Here is a 13,717-nt window from a genome sequence, read left to right on the forward strand (position 1 = left end):
CTGCTGACCTCTCCCGCCTGGTTCAGCTCAGGAGTGAAGCTGACTTCAGGGGCTCTGTGTCCTGTCACTGCCCTCACCTTGGAATGTTGCATACTGCTCACCCTGGCCACGCTGAACTCTTGCATCCAATGTGATTGGAGGACTGGTGCAAACTGGCAAGGGACAGCAGGCCCCTGGGCATGAAAGAAAGTCAGGACAGATCTGAAAACAGCCAAGGGGAAGCAAGATATCACATGATCAAAAAGACGGAAATGGAAAGGCAGAGATGTGCCCCTGGGAGGGCGACAAGTTGCTGAGGACCGTCACCGAGTCAGCCCCCAGTGCAGCCCAAGGGACAAGTCCTGGGCCCATAGGTGCCTCACTTCCTGACTGCCAGCAGTCAACGCCTACAGCCTGCCAACCTGGCTGGGTCCCAGGCAGCAAAGGAGCAGGTGTGGACGGCCCACAGTGATTAACTCCACTCCTGGGGAGAGAAGTCCCACAGGCCGAAGTGGCTCGCTTGCATGAAGATGGTGCTGCAGCAATGCAGCCGTGACACGGGGTGCAAGTTCTGTGCTGCCACACGCCCGCCATTCCTGGAGGCTTGCTCGCGCCCTCCTCTGTGCTGTCTCTGTTCTCCCAGGGCCACAGCCTGCTGGGGACATTGGTCAGATGGTCACCAAACTCAAATGGCTGCGGTAACAGTGCTGAGGCCTGGAGGGGATGTGCAGAGGTTTGCCATGGGGTGGAGAAGGAAAAGACATTTCGGCTGCAGTTGAGGTCTGCAGGATGAGTAGGAATGAATACAATTTAAATGAAAACTTGCTGAGAAAAGACAGAAAACTGTAGAGAGCAGTTCTAGTGAGATTAGCCTTCATCTGCATTTACCCTCATCTGTGTTCCTGAATTTGAGCCTACACAGAGCATGGGGCAGCAGCCACGAGCACTGCTGAGCTTTTTACTGCTTGTAAAAGGGTGTCCACTTTTCATCTGATGGTGCTACCATTTTCTCTCTGCCTCCCCTGTTTCTTTCTTTGTGGTACTAGGGATTGAACCCAATGCCTTGCATTTGCTAGGCAAATGTCCTACCACCTGAGCTACAGCCACCAGTCCTGTCTCAAAAACAAAATAAAAACAAACAAACAAACAAAAAAAGGGTATAGCGCAAGTGTAAATACTTGCCTAGCACATGAGAGGTTCTGCGGCTCAATCCCTAGTACCGGAAAAAAAAAAAAAAAAAGACAGGATCTCACTACCTTTACCCAGGCTGGCCTTGAACTCAAGACCCTCCCTCCTATAGCTGGGATTATTGGCATGCTACCAAGTCCCCCTTACTGTTTCCCCCTGAGCATGACAAATGCCTGGTATCTTAGCACTTTTATTCCTTCCAGAGAAATCTGGGGAGGAAGGGAAACTAGCATCTACTGAGTGCCTACCCCGTGCCAGGCACTGTCGGCTGTTTGGATAAATGTTAAGAAATTCAGATGCAAGTCTGACGACATTTACAGAAAATTCAGAGCACCATTTAGATACCCGAACTCGGAACCACTCCAGGCACCCTCTCCTGCTTCTGGGTTCTGCCTGCACTTGGGGTCAGTTAAAGGCTCTCATGGCAGACTTTCTGCTCAGGAGCAAGAGGAGGTGGATCAGGGCAGGGGGCAGCGGGCAGGGTAGTTTCCCAGGCAATAATTTGAATGCTAACACTGGGGCTTCCCGGGTGTTGTAGTTACATTATTACAGAATCTGAAACTCGGAATGTTTTCAGCCACACGTTGTCTATTTAAAAGGGAAGTAGAAAAGGCAAGTTTAGATTTAAAATGGTCCGTTCTTTACCAAGGTCAGGAAACACCCTTAATTCAAGGGTCACCAGAGGATGTGATTACATCCAAAGTCTTTCCAATCCGCCAGAACCCCCCTTATGTAAGATGTCAGGTGACCTTAAACCTGCTGAGGCTGCCCATCAACCCCAAGGTCCTGTCCACTCAGTGCCACCCGCACAGCTGGCAGGAGAAGTAGAGTGGTCTCTTGGGACTCCTGCTTACCTTGAATGAAATGGCCTAATTCAGTTATTTGCTCAAGGACCAGAAGAGTCCCAGGAAATTTAATCTCCAAAACACGAGTTTAGTCCAGTTCAGAGAAGGCTCGCTGTTGGAACCATGCGGGAAGCAGTCCCCACTGGGAATGTCCCACCCGCGATGACAGCTGTCATCACTTGGACCTTCGTGTTAGTGTCCTGGGATGAGCACAATTACTAGCCTTCTGCCAGTAGTACTGGAAAGCTATGTCAAACAACGCTTTAAAAAGCTGTTGAGCGTGACACGACGGTCGTGGAAGCTGAGGGCATCTTCAGCTCTGGGAGGGCACATAGTTGCTTTGAACTGTTCAGAGTAGGAGTCAGTCACCGTCAGCAGAAACAAGGAGCCAAAGTACAAAGCTATTGGCCTGGAGCAGGCGAGGTGCCCCTGTGCCCAGGCAGCCACCCGTTGTCCCTCGATGAGGGGGCACCAGTGGGGGAGTGCATTTAGCCTCCACCATACAGAAGCAGACTCAGAGGATGGTCCCCAAGAGGCTATGTTGGAGTTCTGCAAACATGAAGAGCTGAAAAGTATTTTCCCATTCTAACATCCTCCAGGGGGCACCAGCCCCTTCCCCCTTTTTAGAAAGGAAGACTCATAAATACAAGTTGGTTTTGAACCTTTAATAAAAGTAAAAAATGCAAAAAGAACACAATGTGAAAATGCAGTATGAACGTGAACCTCACTGGGTGTTCGCTTCGTCTGGGATAGTGCAGGTTTGTTCATACTGTTTTACAAACTCAAACCACTTTGGTTCAATGTCTGCTATAAACTATTGGCAAAAAAATTCCTCGGATTCACATTTTTTGGCTACGTTATTTCTAACATACAGATTTACTTCCAGTTGAAGAGGAAACGCACTTACTGTTTGTGCATGATCAAGTGTATTTTGGACTCAGTGCTTTCCTCTAGCAACTTCTGTTTTTCATAAAATGCTGACATTGTCACTGAAAAACGCTGTCACAAACTCATCATGTTTTCATTTTCAGAAAATTTATACAGATCACCCATAGTTCAGAAGGATCCGTTTTCCTTTAAACAAAATTCCCCTCAAACAAATTAACTTCAGAAACCTAAAGCTTACTCAAGACAGTTCCCTCAAAACAAACCAAGCAAAAGCCCAACACAGATGGCCACGTGAAGGAAAGCAGACGGACTCCAGCCCACAGGCGGAGCACGTCCACTTGAGTCTTTTAATCAAGTCACTTCCACATAACTCAACACAACCAAAACATTTAAATTGCAAAATACAAAAAGGTAAATTTGTAAGTAAAAATTGCTAAACCCACAAAACTGGAGTATGTCAAAGGATGAGGGCTCAGTGCAGGGGGGACGGGAAGGAGCCTCGTGCCTCCTGCCAAAGAAGCATTTGCTGAGCTCCGCCTCCACGCAGCTCTGAAATGAACAAGAACCCTCTGGAGCAACTCATGCATTAAAAAAAATAAATATTTTAAGAGAATACAAGGCTCAGATTGGTTTTCAGATACATTGCACTTGAAGTTTAAGACCCAATGCTGCAAATCGGGTCCAACATGGCCTATGCCATTAAGTGACTCCACTGTGCTCACACCACCACGGGTTCAGGGGCACCGCACGCTCACTGCAGTGACACTCACTCTTTACAAGGCAATCACAGATTGCAAGTTCCATAGGGCTGTGCAAAAACCCGTCCTCTCTCCTCTAGAGCAACAAATAAACAGTTGTGGCTCACCAAGACTAAAATACACACGGATGTGCCTCACTCTTGGATGTTCTGGACTTGGGGTAAAACTTCATCAACTGAGGTGGAAATTCCAGTATCACAGTGTAGAATGGTGACTTTTCATTACCTTCTGCTCTCAGTAAGATTGTCAACACAAAACCCCATGAGAAGAATGAAAAGCACAGTGTCTGCCCTGGTGTTTCCGCATGTGTGATGGCTGCACAGGTGCCCGCCCCTGCAGCATCAGAGGCCAGTGTGACCATGCTGGGATCCACTGGTAGTGCCACTGCCCTATACTTGCTGCTCCTTTCATTCTTTTTTTTTTTTTAAACACAACCCTAATTTTAAAGTCTTTTGGATAAATAGTCCTATTACACCATACTTCATCTTTTTAAAGCACCATCATATCAACCTATTTCCTTTGGGCACACTGACATAAAACTGCTAGTTGGTAATTAAGTTTTAGTTCAAGGCTTTGAAACATGGCAACTTGTTTTGAATGACATCTAATACTTGGGAAACCACCCTCTGCCAGACTCCCATGTGGCCTGGCCTGGGACGGCAGGCTCCGGAACAAAGGCAGGAGTGGGGCGGGCGGTCAAGATAAGACTTCGAGGTCAGTAGTTCTTGTCTCCATCTCGCTATTCTAGACTAAGAGAATGTTTCTCAAGAGCCATTTGTCATCAGCCCCATCTAAACCGAGCTTGTGGGAAAAAGATCGTCTTCCGCACGACCTGCACCACAGCATTTCCCCCGGGGCCTGCTTCCTCTTCCTATCAGTGGCACTGGAGCTCAGTCGCTGTGTGGCTTCTCAGGGACACCCTAGTGGATGAAGAAAAGAGTAAAATCAGCACTAGTGTGTAAATAAAGGCAGAAGATTACGGTTCTGTTGACCCCAGGTGAGACTTGGAGCCCAGCTCCCCTACCTGCAAGGTTATACTGTCATCTTCACCTCTGAAGTTGCTAAGGCCCTGGTGTAAATGTGGAGCCTGTTGTTGGTGAGGAAGACACTACAGAAGTGTCACTGAGCCTCCATCTACATACAGGAAGCAGTCACCATAGCAGTGATGACACCCCGGAGAGCTCCGGCTTAGAGCTTAGTGAACCCCACTCTTAGAGCCAGTCTGTTTACCTGAAGAAAGGGAGGCTTCTGTGCGAGCCCACTGTGCTCTGCTGGGCCTTGGCCTGTCACACAGATCCCCAAAACTGTCAGGTTTTAGAACGCTGACAGAGACCTTACCACCCTTTCTCAACGACCCCCATGGACAGACCCCTGGAAGTTGCTGCCATTGTCAGGCCTGCATGGTAAACCCACGCAGTACGGTATCTCACAGATGAAGCAGACCCAGAGACTGCATGATTGCTGAGGCCACAGTGCTGCTGAACGCAGAGAAGCCTCGACACGTGCCTCCCTCCTCAAGTCTGTGTCCTCCTGCTGCACTCAGTGCCTCCCATCCCTCCCATTAGGCTTTGAGATGAAGATCCAGAAAACTGAGGTAGCCTCATCGGACTCCTGGACGAGTCTGGCATGCCATGATCCAGGAAGACCTAGCAAGCACACATCCCTTCAGCTGGAAATTTGAAGTGTAGTTCTTACACACGAACACCAGGAAGGTTTTAGAAAAACCTTAACTAGAGAAAATAAAGAGGCACATTCTTGCCACTGACCTAGAAATAAATAAAAGTGGTCACTAAATTTTACTACCTGCCCAATAATGTACTAATAACCAGACAAAACCCAGAATTTTTGGATCTATGGTCTGCAGGAGACTAAAATTGAGTCTGCATCAGCGTAGGAATACGAGTAGGGACAATCCACCAATTAGCCCGAGACAGACTCAACTTGGCACATCACCTTCCACCAGTGCTGACAAATGCAATGTTTTAAATGACTCACCCAGATCTTTTACACCTGTCTGGAGGATGAGTGACAGCCAGGAGCTATATGTTCAAAGGGCAGCAAGGACTAATAACAGGCAGGCATGACTCAAATCCCGCACTTGACTGCCTCATCTTCCTAAGCATCAAGTTCCCCATTGAAAAATGTGCTAAGAACAGCTGATATTTCCAAGTGTCAAGTAATGAGGGTGCAATTCGTTAGCAGTGACCAGTGGTTGAGTGTGCTGCCATCTCCAGTGGCTGAACTGGCTGACTCAACAGGAAAGACAATAGACCCACCATAGGGAGGTGGAGGCGGGCCTCTGCGGCCAGGGTCCCTGGACCGGACAACAGGAGCCCAAGACACACTGAAGCCTTACTTTGAAGACTTACGCTTTTCATAAAAGACTTCCAAATGCAAACAGCAACAACTACAGCTTCCACAACAATGGCTACAGACTCAGGAATTTCTTTTGAGCATGCATGCTGATGACACACAGGACAATGACATGGAGAGAAAGCCACAACAAAAATACTATACAGAGGAAACTCCTAGATTGTATGATAAGCAAAGCCAACTTGAGAGCTACTGGTCATGGTTATCCTTGGAAGCAGTCAATGTTCTTAAGGTAGAACTACAGGTGAGAAACCCAACTTAAAAACATGATCTTCAAAGCTCAGCATTGCTCAACTCTTTCAATGTCTCCTCCAACCATGTCGAGAAGCTTAGAGCTTGCTCGTACTGTGTGACTTCTCTACCCGCACAGCGTGTATGCTAAAACTGACGTGCAAGGCTTGATCATGAACGTGTAACACACCAACGGACCCCCAAGACAGCCAACCCTAAGAATGCTGCTCAAATTTTAATTGCATGACTAGTCAACCTGGCTGAAATCAATTCTATTTCCAGAAGCCCTCTTAAGAATTCTCCACAGAGTACTGAAATAAAAATCTTGAAGCAACAGGCAATTCTGCCCTGCCTGGTTCTGTTCTGAAAACAAACACGGTATACTACAGGGAAAAGCTGAGTGTGTAGAGGAAGCAGCTGCTCAGTTTCCAGGTGAGATCCACCTGGTTTTTAGTATCAAAAAAGCAAAGTGCTCTGATTCTCCATGAAGGGACTTGAGAAGGTTTTATTGGCAGCACATTTGCAATTCCCAGAAGAAGAGGAAGTGCCCTTAAACTTGGAAACCAGTGGAACACTTTACAAATTCTATCCTTTAGAAACAACTTCTATTTTTGTGAAACAGTCCGGGTCTTCAGATTCGACTTCTCACAAACAGGTATCAGTTGGTGCAAATAAATGCACCGTTTTAAACAGCATGGAGTAAGAACCAAGTTTCCTGAGAAAGCCAGCTGATCTCTGAGAGCAATGGCTCAGCAGTCTGGTTTTTTGGGGATTTTTTTTTTTTTTGGCAGTACTGTTTTGGGGTTCTTTTTTGGCAGTACTGGGGTTTGAACCAAGGGCTTCTCACTTGCTAAGCAGGCGCTTTATCACTTGAGCCACTCCACCAGCCCTGTTTTGTGTTGGGTATTTTTGAAATAGGGTCTTATGAACTAATTTGCCCAGGCTGGCTTTGAACTACAATCTCTACCTCCCAAGTAGCTAGGATTACCGGTGCCCAGCTAGTACCGGGGGTTTTAACTCAGCACAGGCACTTGCTAGGCGGGTGCTCTGACACTTAAGCCATACCTACAGCCTTAGTTGCCTTTTTCTAAGGTTCATTTTACTTAAGCCCTTGAGTCAAAGTCATTTCAAAATAATTTATTGGCGAGTCCTAATCCCCATTTTTGCCTACTGGAAAATAAAGAACCACTAAGAGTGCCTTGATTTGCCTCTCCACCTCACAGGAGGTGGCTGTGCCTGGGAGGCAGGCTTCTTTCTCTTCTAGTAACAGCAGGTGCAGTGCTCAGGTGAGGTGGTCCTCCTACCAGCAATCAAGCCACCTCCCACAATGGTCTGGGCAAGCCCTTCTTGGTGGCCAGCTCCACGTAGCCCCTAGAAGGGTGTGCTAGTTGACCTAGGCTATCCCCTGGGCTAGGATCTAGCAGGCTCTGGCTTGAGAGGAAGACAGTGCCTTCCCCAGCACCAGTCACACCCCTCAAATTTTGTTTGAAAGAAATTTCAGATGACAGATGCTGGGGAGCACAGGGCCATTCATCAGGTCATCCAGATGTGTGTGGCACTGAGGGAGGAAGGAAACACCACAGGCTGCCACTTTAGCAACCCCCATTCTTCTCACATGCAAATTCAGAAGTCATGGGACAGCTGTGACACAGGGCTGCACTGCAACTTTACTTCCTTTCTGCTGGAAGCATCTGAGCTTCCAAGTCTATAAATCTTCGTAACTTAGCAAAGAGTTCTGTAGTATCATTACCTCCCTCACTGAGAGTTTGAACTCCCAGTAATTGTGCTACTGAATCTGAACGAGACATACATCAACATGAATTATAAAACACCACGAAGGGAGATGCTACAGGCTAGCAAAGCTCACCTGGAGCCATCTACTCACCATTGCTAATTGCCGTCCTATGTTTCCCACTGTGACACCGCCTGAGAAAAAAATACACGGGAGCCAAGAACGGATATAGAGGAAGTCTGGGGATGTGTATCTAGGGAGAAAGCAAATGCGTGCAGTCAGTTACCTCAGCAATTTTTTCTGGGAGATTTTTCTGTAGCGGGGACACAAGACACTCACTAACCAAAAATGCTGCAAAATGTCAGCATTTAAAAGACACAGTTTATCACTACATTTGGCTCTCTCTAAGTAAAGTTATGGATGGTAGGTTTTTAAATATGCTGAGTCTAGCAGGAGCAGCACTTTGAGAATTTCATACCTAAATCTGTGTTTTTCTGTATAAAAGCCAAATAAATAAAATATGAAAACATCTAAGCTAAACTGTGTTTTTGTAAAGGCTAAGAGCACGCGGGAACACACTTACTGATATACACCATTGTACACCAGAAACTGAGTGATCAGAGTTGCTAAGAAGGCGATGGTGATTCCAAGCCCAAGGCCGCTTCTGGAGCGGTCGAATGTCCACCAAAGGCCCAAGGACAGCGCTGCTAAGGTCAGGGACAGCTGAATATTATTAGCAAAATCCAATTTCTTGTGATGCAAAAGTTAAGGAAAAGCTTAATATTTTTTCATAAGATACAAAACATTAAAGCCACAAGACCTACTCACAGGTGTTTATTCTTGTTTTCTGGCAGTACTAGGGTTTAAACTCAGGGCCTCGGGCTCCACCATGTGAGCCACTCTGCCCACCCTGTTGTTTATTATTACACAATAGTGATTCATTATCCATAACAACTCATAGCGAGCTAACCTGAAACTTCCCAGGGATCGCCAAGTCAAAAATGTAACTTTAAAGCTGCGCGCAGTGGTGCACACCTGAAATCCTAGCTACTTTGGGAGGCAGAAGTCAGGAGGATATCGGTTTGAGGCCAGCCCTGGGAAAAATGAGACCCTATCTGAAAAATAACAAAGAGTGAAAAGGGCTGCAGGGATGGCTCAAGTGGTAGAGTGGAAGGTTCTGAGTTGAAACTCCAGTGTAACTTCCCGAAAGCTGTATATGAAAGTCGGCTGGTGTTATGGCCATAGAGCAACATATTTTGCTCTGAAGCCATGTCTAGTTAGAAGACATCTGGACAGTAAGACACTTGAGTCTGAGCACAGCACTGCTGTCAGCTGGCCAGGAGGCTCCTCTGCCAGAACAGTCTCATATTCTGTTGAAACGGGAAATGGCCATAACTTTTAAAAACATCTTTCCCTCTTACTCGCTCTAAAGAACCCCTAAATCTTTTAAGGGGAGAATATGAACCATTTTCCTGAAAAATGCACCATGTACAAACACACAGCCTGTTGCAAAGGATGGATTCCATTCAGGTTCCAGAAGCTCAGGGGCCTTCTATGGTTGATCCTTGGACTGCAGCAGGTAGATGCCTTCTGCTAAGATGCAGTGACAGTGGCGATCACTCGCCACTGCTCACTGCTGTAGGAACCACAGACAAAGCGTAGACACAAAAAGGTGACTTCATAAAATCAGCTCCAAATACCAAAACAGAGCTGTGTGAGAAAAGAGAGCAGAGCTGCATACTGCATTCTACTATTTCAGCTGCTTCCAGAAATGAGCCAAGAGGACCCTGGGACCTGTCCCTTGGGAGCCCTGCTAAGTGTGAACTAAATAATATACGTCAAAATATACTACCTGGGTGAGGCAGCAAACACTAAGTACTCAACAGAACTAGCACAGTGCTCCCACACATGGCCTGCTAAAATCCCACGGCACACGTCAACCTGAGGATACGGCGCTGGCGTGGTTAATGCCCACGAAGACCGCGATGCAGCGCATGACGCTGGCCCACTCCCGCTTGAATTTGTGCGGCTCTCCCAGGTGACTGTCGATGCACGGGTACAGTAACCCGACCACCGCTGCGTGACGACAAGAGAACAGGGTCAGAACCATGCCAGCCACAGTACATTCAACCTGACAGTCTTGTTCTCTGTGTGTCCCCCACCCCAAACCACACGATTTCGCAATGTTTAAAAAAACATGAGATGAGTTAAACACAAGTAAGTCAGCTTAACTGTTCACATTAACAATAAAAGTAATATTTAATTTTATAGTATTTAAGATCTGTATTTGCCTCAAATACACAAATGTGAAATGACTGTGTAATCCACCTACTTTGGTCAGCTATGATTCCTTTTTCACAATGAAAAGATGAGCACACGCTGACACCTGTGGCCCCAAGTCACAACAAAGTTTTGGTGCTCTTGCTCCCACCTGGGCCCATTTTTGCTGAGTTGACCATGAGATCATGACAGTCTGGGTCCCATGCCCACAGGTGCACTGGACTTGATTTTTAGGGCTCTGGTAGGTACACAGAAGCCCAGCACTACTGTGCACACACCCTTCAGGTAAGGGCTGTGGCAAGGCCAATCCCACACTGGTGCCCGTGCAGCCAAGCTCCACACTGTGGATTGGGCACAGGCCCAGGAAAGGAAAACTGGACTGCTGGTCCCGGGGTGCCCTTGGACAGAAGTGACTCCTCATGTTTGTTTTCTCATGTGTGAAATGACGAGGGTTATGTAACTGGAGGACAGGAGGAAGAGAGCCCTGAGGTCTGCATACTTAGAAGTCTTTACAGATTCAGAGCCCTAAAGGATAATTGCTCAGTGGGAAGGTACCCCATTCCAGAAGAGAAGTGAAACGCAACCAACAAGTCTCCTGCAGTACAAGTGGGAAGGGGCCTGCTGGGGTAGCCCTGTGGGTGGACACAGATTCATGTGTGAACCACAACCAAGTTCAAGACCTCAAAAGCCAGGCCATCATTTCACCTTGCCTGAAAGGAAGGAAGCAGGCGTTCAGGTTTTTCAACAGTGAAGCAGAGATGCCAGGTTAGCTGAATATTTAGATAAGAGTATGAGAAACTTTGATATCCCTGGAGTTGAAGCTTTAAAGAAAGTCTAAATTTCATTTTGAAATCAAGCCTTTGGTTCAAAGAAACTTACTACTGTGTCCAGTGTATGAAAAACACAATTTCAAATCTAGATCTTCTCGAAAGACTTTTCAAGGGCCACGATGTAGCTCAGTGACAAAGCACTTGCTTGCATGCATAAGCCCCTGGGTTCCATTCCCGGCACTGAAAAACTTTTTTTTTTTTTTTCAATTAGTATAGTCATACCCTTAAAGTATTAAGAGAAAAGGTGTAGGATCACATCTTTCTGAGAACTAGGAAGAGAACCTCCTATCCACTGCTTAGTCATTAGTGTCCTGCCTGGTGGGACACACAGCTAGCTCCATTCTAAGCCCCTTTCCCCTATGCTGTTTCAGGTGAACCTGGGAGCAGCCCTGCTGCCATTGACGATCTGTGGAAGCCAGTTCACTGCATGTTAAGCTTAACTGCTGTGACTCAGTGTCCTCATCTATGAAATGGGCCACAGCACAATACTGTTGTAAAGGAGTAAACAAGCACAGCTTATAAAACACATGCAAGCAGTCAGTCAGCTACAAAGCAAAAGGTACTGCTTGTGCTGTGTGTTCCCAGACTCTGGGATGGGTAGGGACAAGGGCTTGCCCTGCTTCCCTTCACATTTGTCAGCATGCAGAGCTGAGGTTACAGACAGCACTTGACAAATGTGTGAAACAGGTGCTGTGTGACTAGGAGCATTAGTGAACTTCTGGTTTTTGTAAAACCAGCTAAATGACAACCAGGAGATTCTTTCTACTCAAGAAAAGACTGTCCACTGTGCAATTTTGCTCAGCCCATGTGGTATTAAACCGCATCCGTGACCAGGTAGGTGTGCTAAAAATCTAACCTCTCACAGGGGCTCCTCTCTACCTGGTGTCCTTAGTCTAAGAAAGCCGGACAGTTCCAAGGGGAAAAGTTGGTCAGGCCACTGTGCACTTGACCATCTGCAGAAGGAAATGCAGACAAGCTGCTCCCTTGGCAACCCTCCTGAGCACACGTGATGGTTTGTTTTCCTTATCCAGCAGGGTAGCATGTTGGCTCTATCAGCCAATAGCCATGTGGGGCTGCCCTCACCAGTTCTTCAGGCAGCCAATGCTGGGCCGCTGGCTCTGGGTGACAGCTGCGTCTGGTCACCAGGACACTAAAGGGATGGGACTCCTCAGCTTAAACTGCCAATTATCTACAGACCTCATCTCCATCACTCCCTGGTTCCTCCAGCTTCTGAAGTTGCTTGGCCAGAATCTGGGGGGCCCCTTTCTTTTCCCTACATGCAAACACTGCAGATGCCCAGTTTGAACCTGCGGATGACTCTACGTTCGAATAAACGTTAGTCAGAGGCTGAAAAGTGATAGTGACCCACAGACGAGTCCCTTCCAGTCTTACAAAAACAAGTACACTCACCGGCTGCTGTCCCACAACAGGGGGGCACCCACCAGGCGGAGGAGAAGATGGTGGCGATCACCTCGTCGGGGAAGAGGGTGACATTCCTCTGGATCTGCAGCAGGTTGAGGACCAGGGCCAGGACGACCCCGACCGAGAAGAGCACGAGGCTCCTCTGCACCAGGTGGTGATGCCAGCTGCCGGCACGGCCGCCGTGGACACCGTGGCCCGCTCGCTGGCTCCGGGGCGCGGGGTCGGTGTCCGGAGCCCCGGGAGCCGACGGGCGCCGGGACGCGGTTATCATACCTCCCACCTGGGCGGCCGGCCCCGCGGCGCGGACTCGCGGGGGACTCAGGTACCTCGCGGCGCCGGCGCAGGGGCAGCTCCAGAAGTGGTCGTGCAGCCTGGGCATCAGTGCCCGCCGCGTGCAGAGGCGCTTCTGCAGGACAGCGCGGGGACAAGTCAGCGCCAAGTCCGTCTCCAGGAGACAAAGGCCGGGAGACCCGCCCGCCCGTCCGCCCGGCGCCCACACGGGTCCTGCCTGGTCCGAGCCCCCAAACCCCGCGCTGCAGCCACCCCCGACCCCGCCGCGTACCTGCCGAAGGGCGTCCGCCCGCTGTCGGAATCAGAAGGGGCGTCGGCAACCTAAAAGACGCACCCGGACGGCCCAAGCGCGGCCGCAGCACCCGGCGGGCGCGCGGCTTATATGGCGAGCCGCAGCCAGGCACCACGTGGCCCAGCCCAGCCTATCCGTGGCCCGCGCGCGCCGCCCGGAGGCGGGGCCCAGGCTGGCCCCGCCCCTCCCGCGCGCCCGTCCGCACTGGGTCTGGTGAGGCGACCGCAGCCAATGCGAGGCAGGCGGCCCATATGACGTTCGCACACGCCACCACTGCCCGCGCTGGCCCGCGCGCTCCGGCGGGCGCGCGCAGCCCTGGCGGGCGAGGAGGAGGAGGAGGAGGAGGAGGAGGAGGCGGGACCGCCCCACCCCCGAGCACGGACCACGAGGTCCCCCGTCTCCATCGCTCCACTCTCCGGCCGAGCCCAGGGCGCGGAGTGCGGGCGGGTGCGCAGGCTCCAGCTCGGCCTGTGTCACCGCACCTGCCGCAGAGCTTCCGAAAGCTTTTGTGCCATCAAATCCTCCAGGAAGACGCACCGTCAGACGTCCTTTATGCCCTAATCCCCCCTGGTTTCCACCGTCTTTGCGCACATGTAGAAGGCAAATCA

General features: G+C 49.3%; 1 protein-coding gene across 1 annotated transcript; it reads right to left on the reverse strand.

Moving 5' to 3' along the window:
* Positions 1–2,662: 2,662 nt before the first annotated feature.
* On the reverse strand, positions 2,663–13,226 carry Insig1 (insulin induced gene 1). Its single transcript, XM_020186689.2, has 6 exons — positions 13,089–13,226; positions 12,515–12,932; positions 9,946–10,070; positions 8,578–8,744; positions 8,148–8,247; positions 2,663–4,578 (listed from the first exon to the last, which is right to left on the reverse strand). Exons 2-6 carry the CDS (start codon positions 12,903–12,905, stop codon positions 4,549–4,551), a joined length of 813 nt encoding a protein of 270 aa, XP_020042278.1. The 5' UTR covers positions 12,906–12,932; positions 13,089–13,226; the 3' UTR covers positions 2,663–4,548.
* Positions 13,227–13,717: the final 491 nt, after the last annotated feature.

The sequence above is a fragment of the Castor canadensis genome, chromosome 2 (genome assembly GCF_047511655.1).
Source record: "Castor canadensis chromosome 2, mCasCan1.hap1v2, whole genome shotgun sequence".
Lineage (NCBI taxonomy): Eukaryota > Metazoa > Chordata > Mammalia > Rodentia > Castoridae > Castor > Castor canadensis.

Coding starts and splice junctions, on each gene's coding strand:
- Insig1 (XM_020186689.2), bottom strand. CDS start 12,905: ATGCCCAGGCTGCACGACCACTTCTGGAGCTGCCCCTGCGCCGGCGCC. Junction 10,071..12,514: donor CTGTTGTGGGACAGCAGCCG/GTGAGTGTACTT, acceptor GTCGTCACGCAG/CGGTGGTCGGGTTACTGTAC. Junction 4,579..8,147: donor TAGGACGGCAATTAGCAATG/GTGAGTAGATGG, acceptor TTCATCCACTAG/GGTGTCCCTGAGAAGCCACA.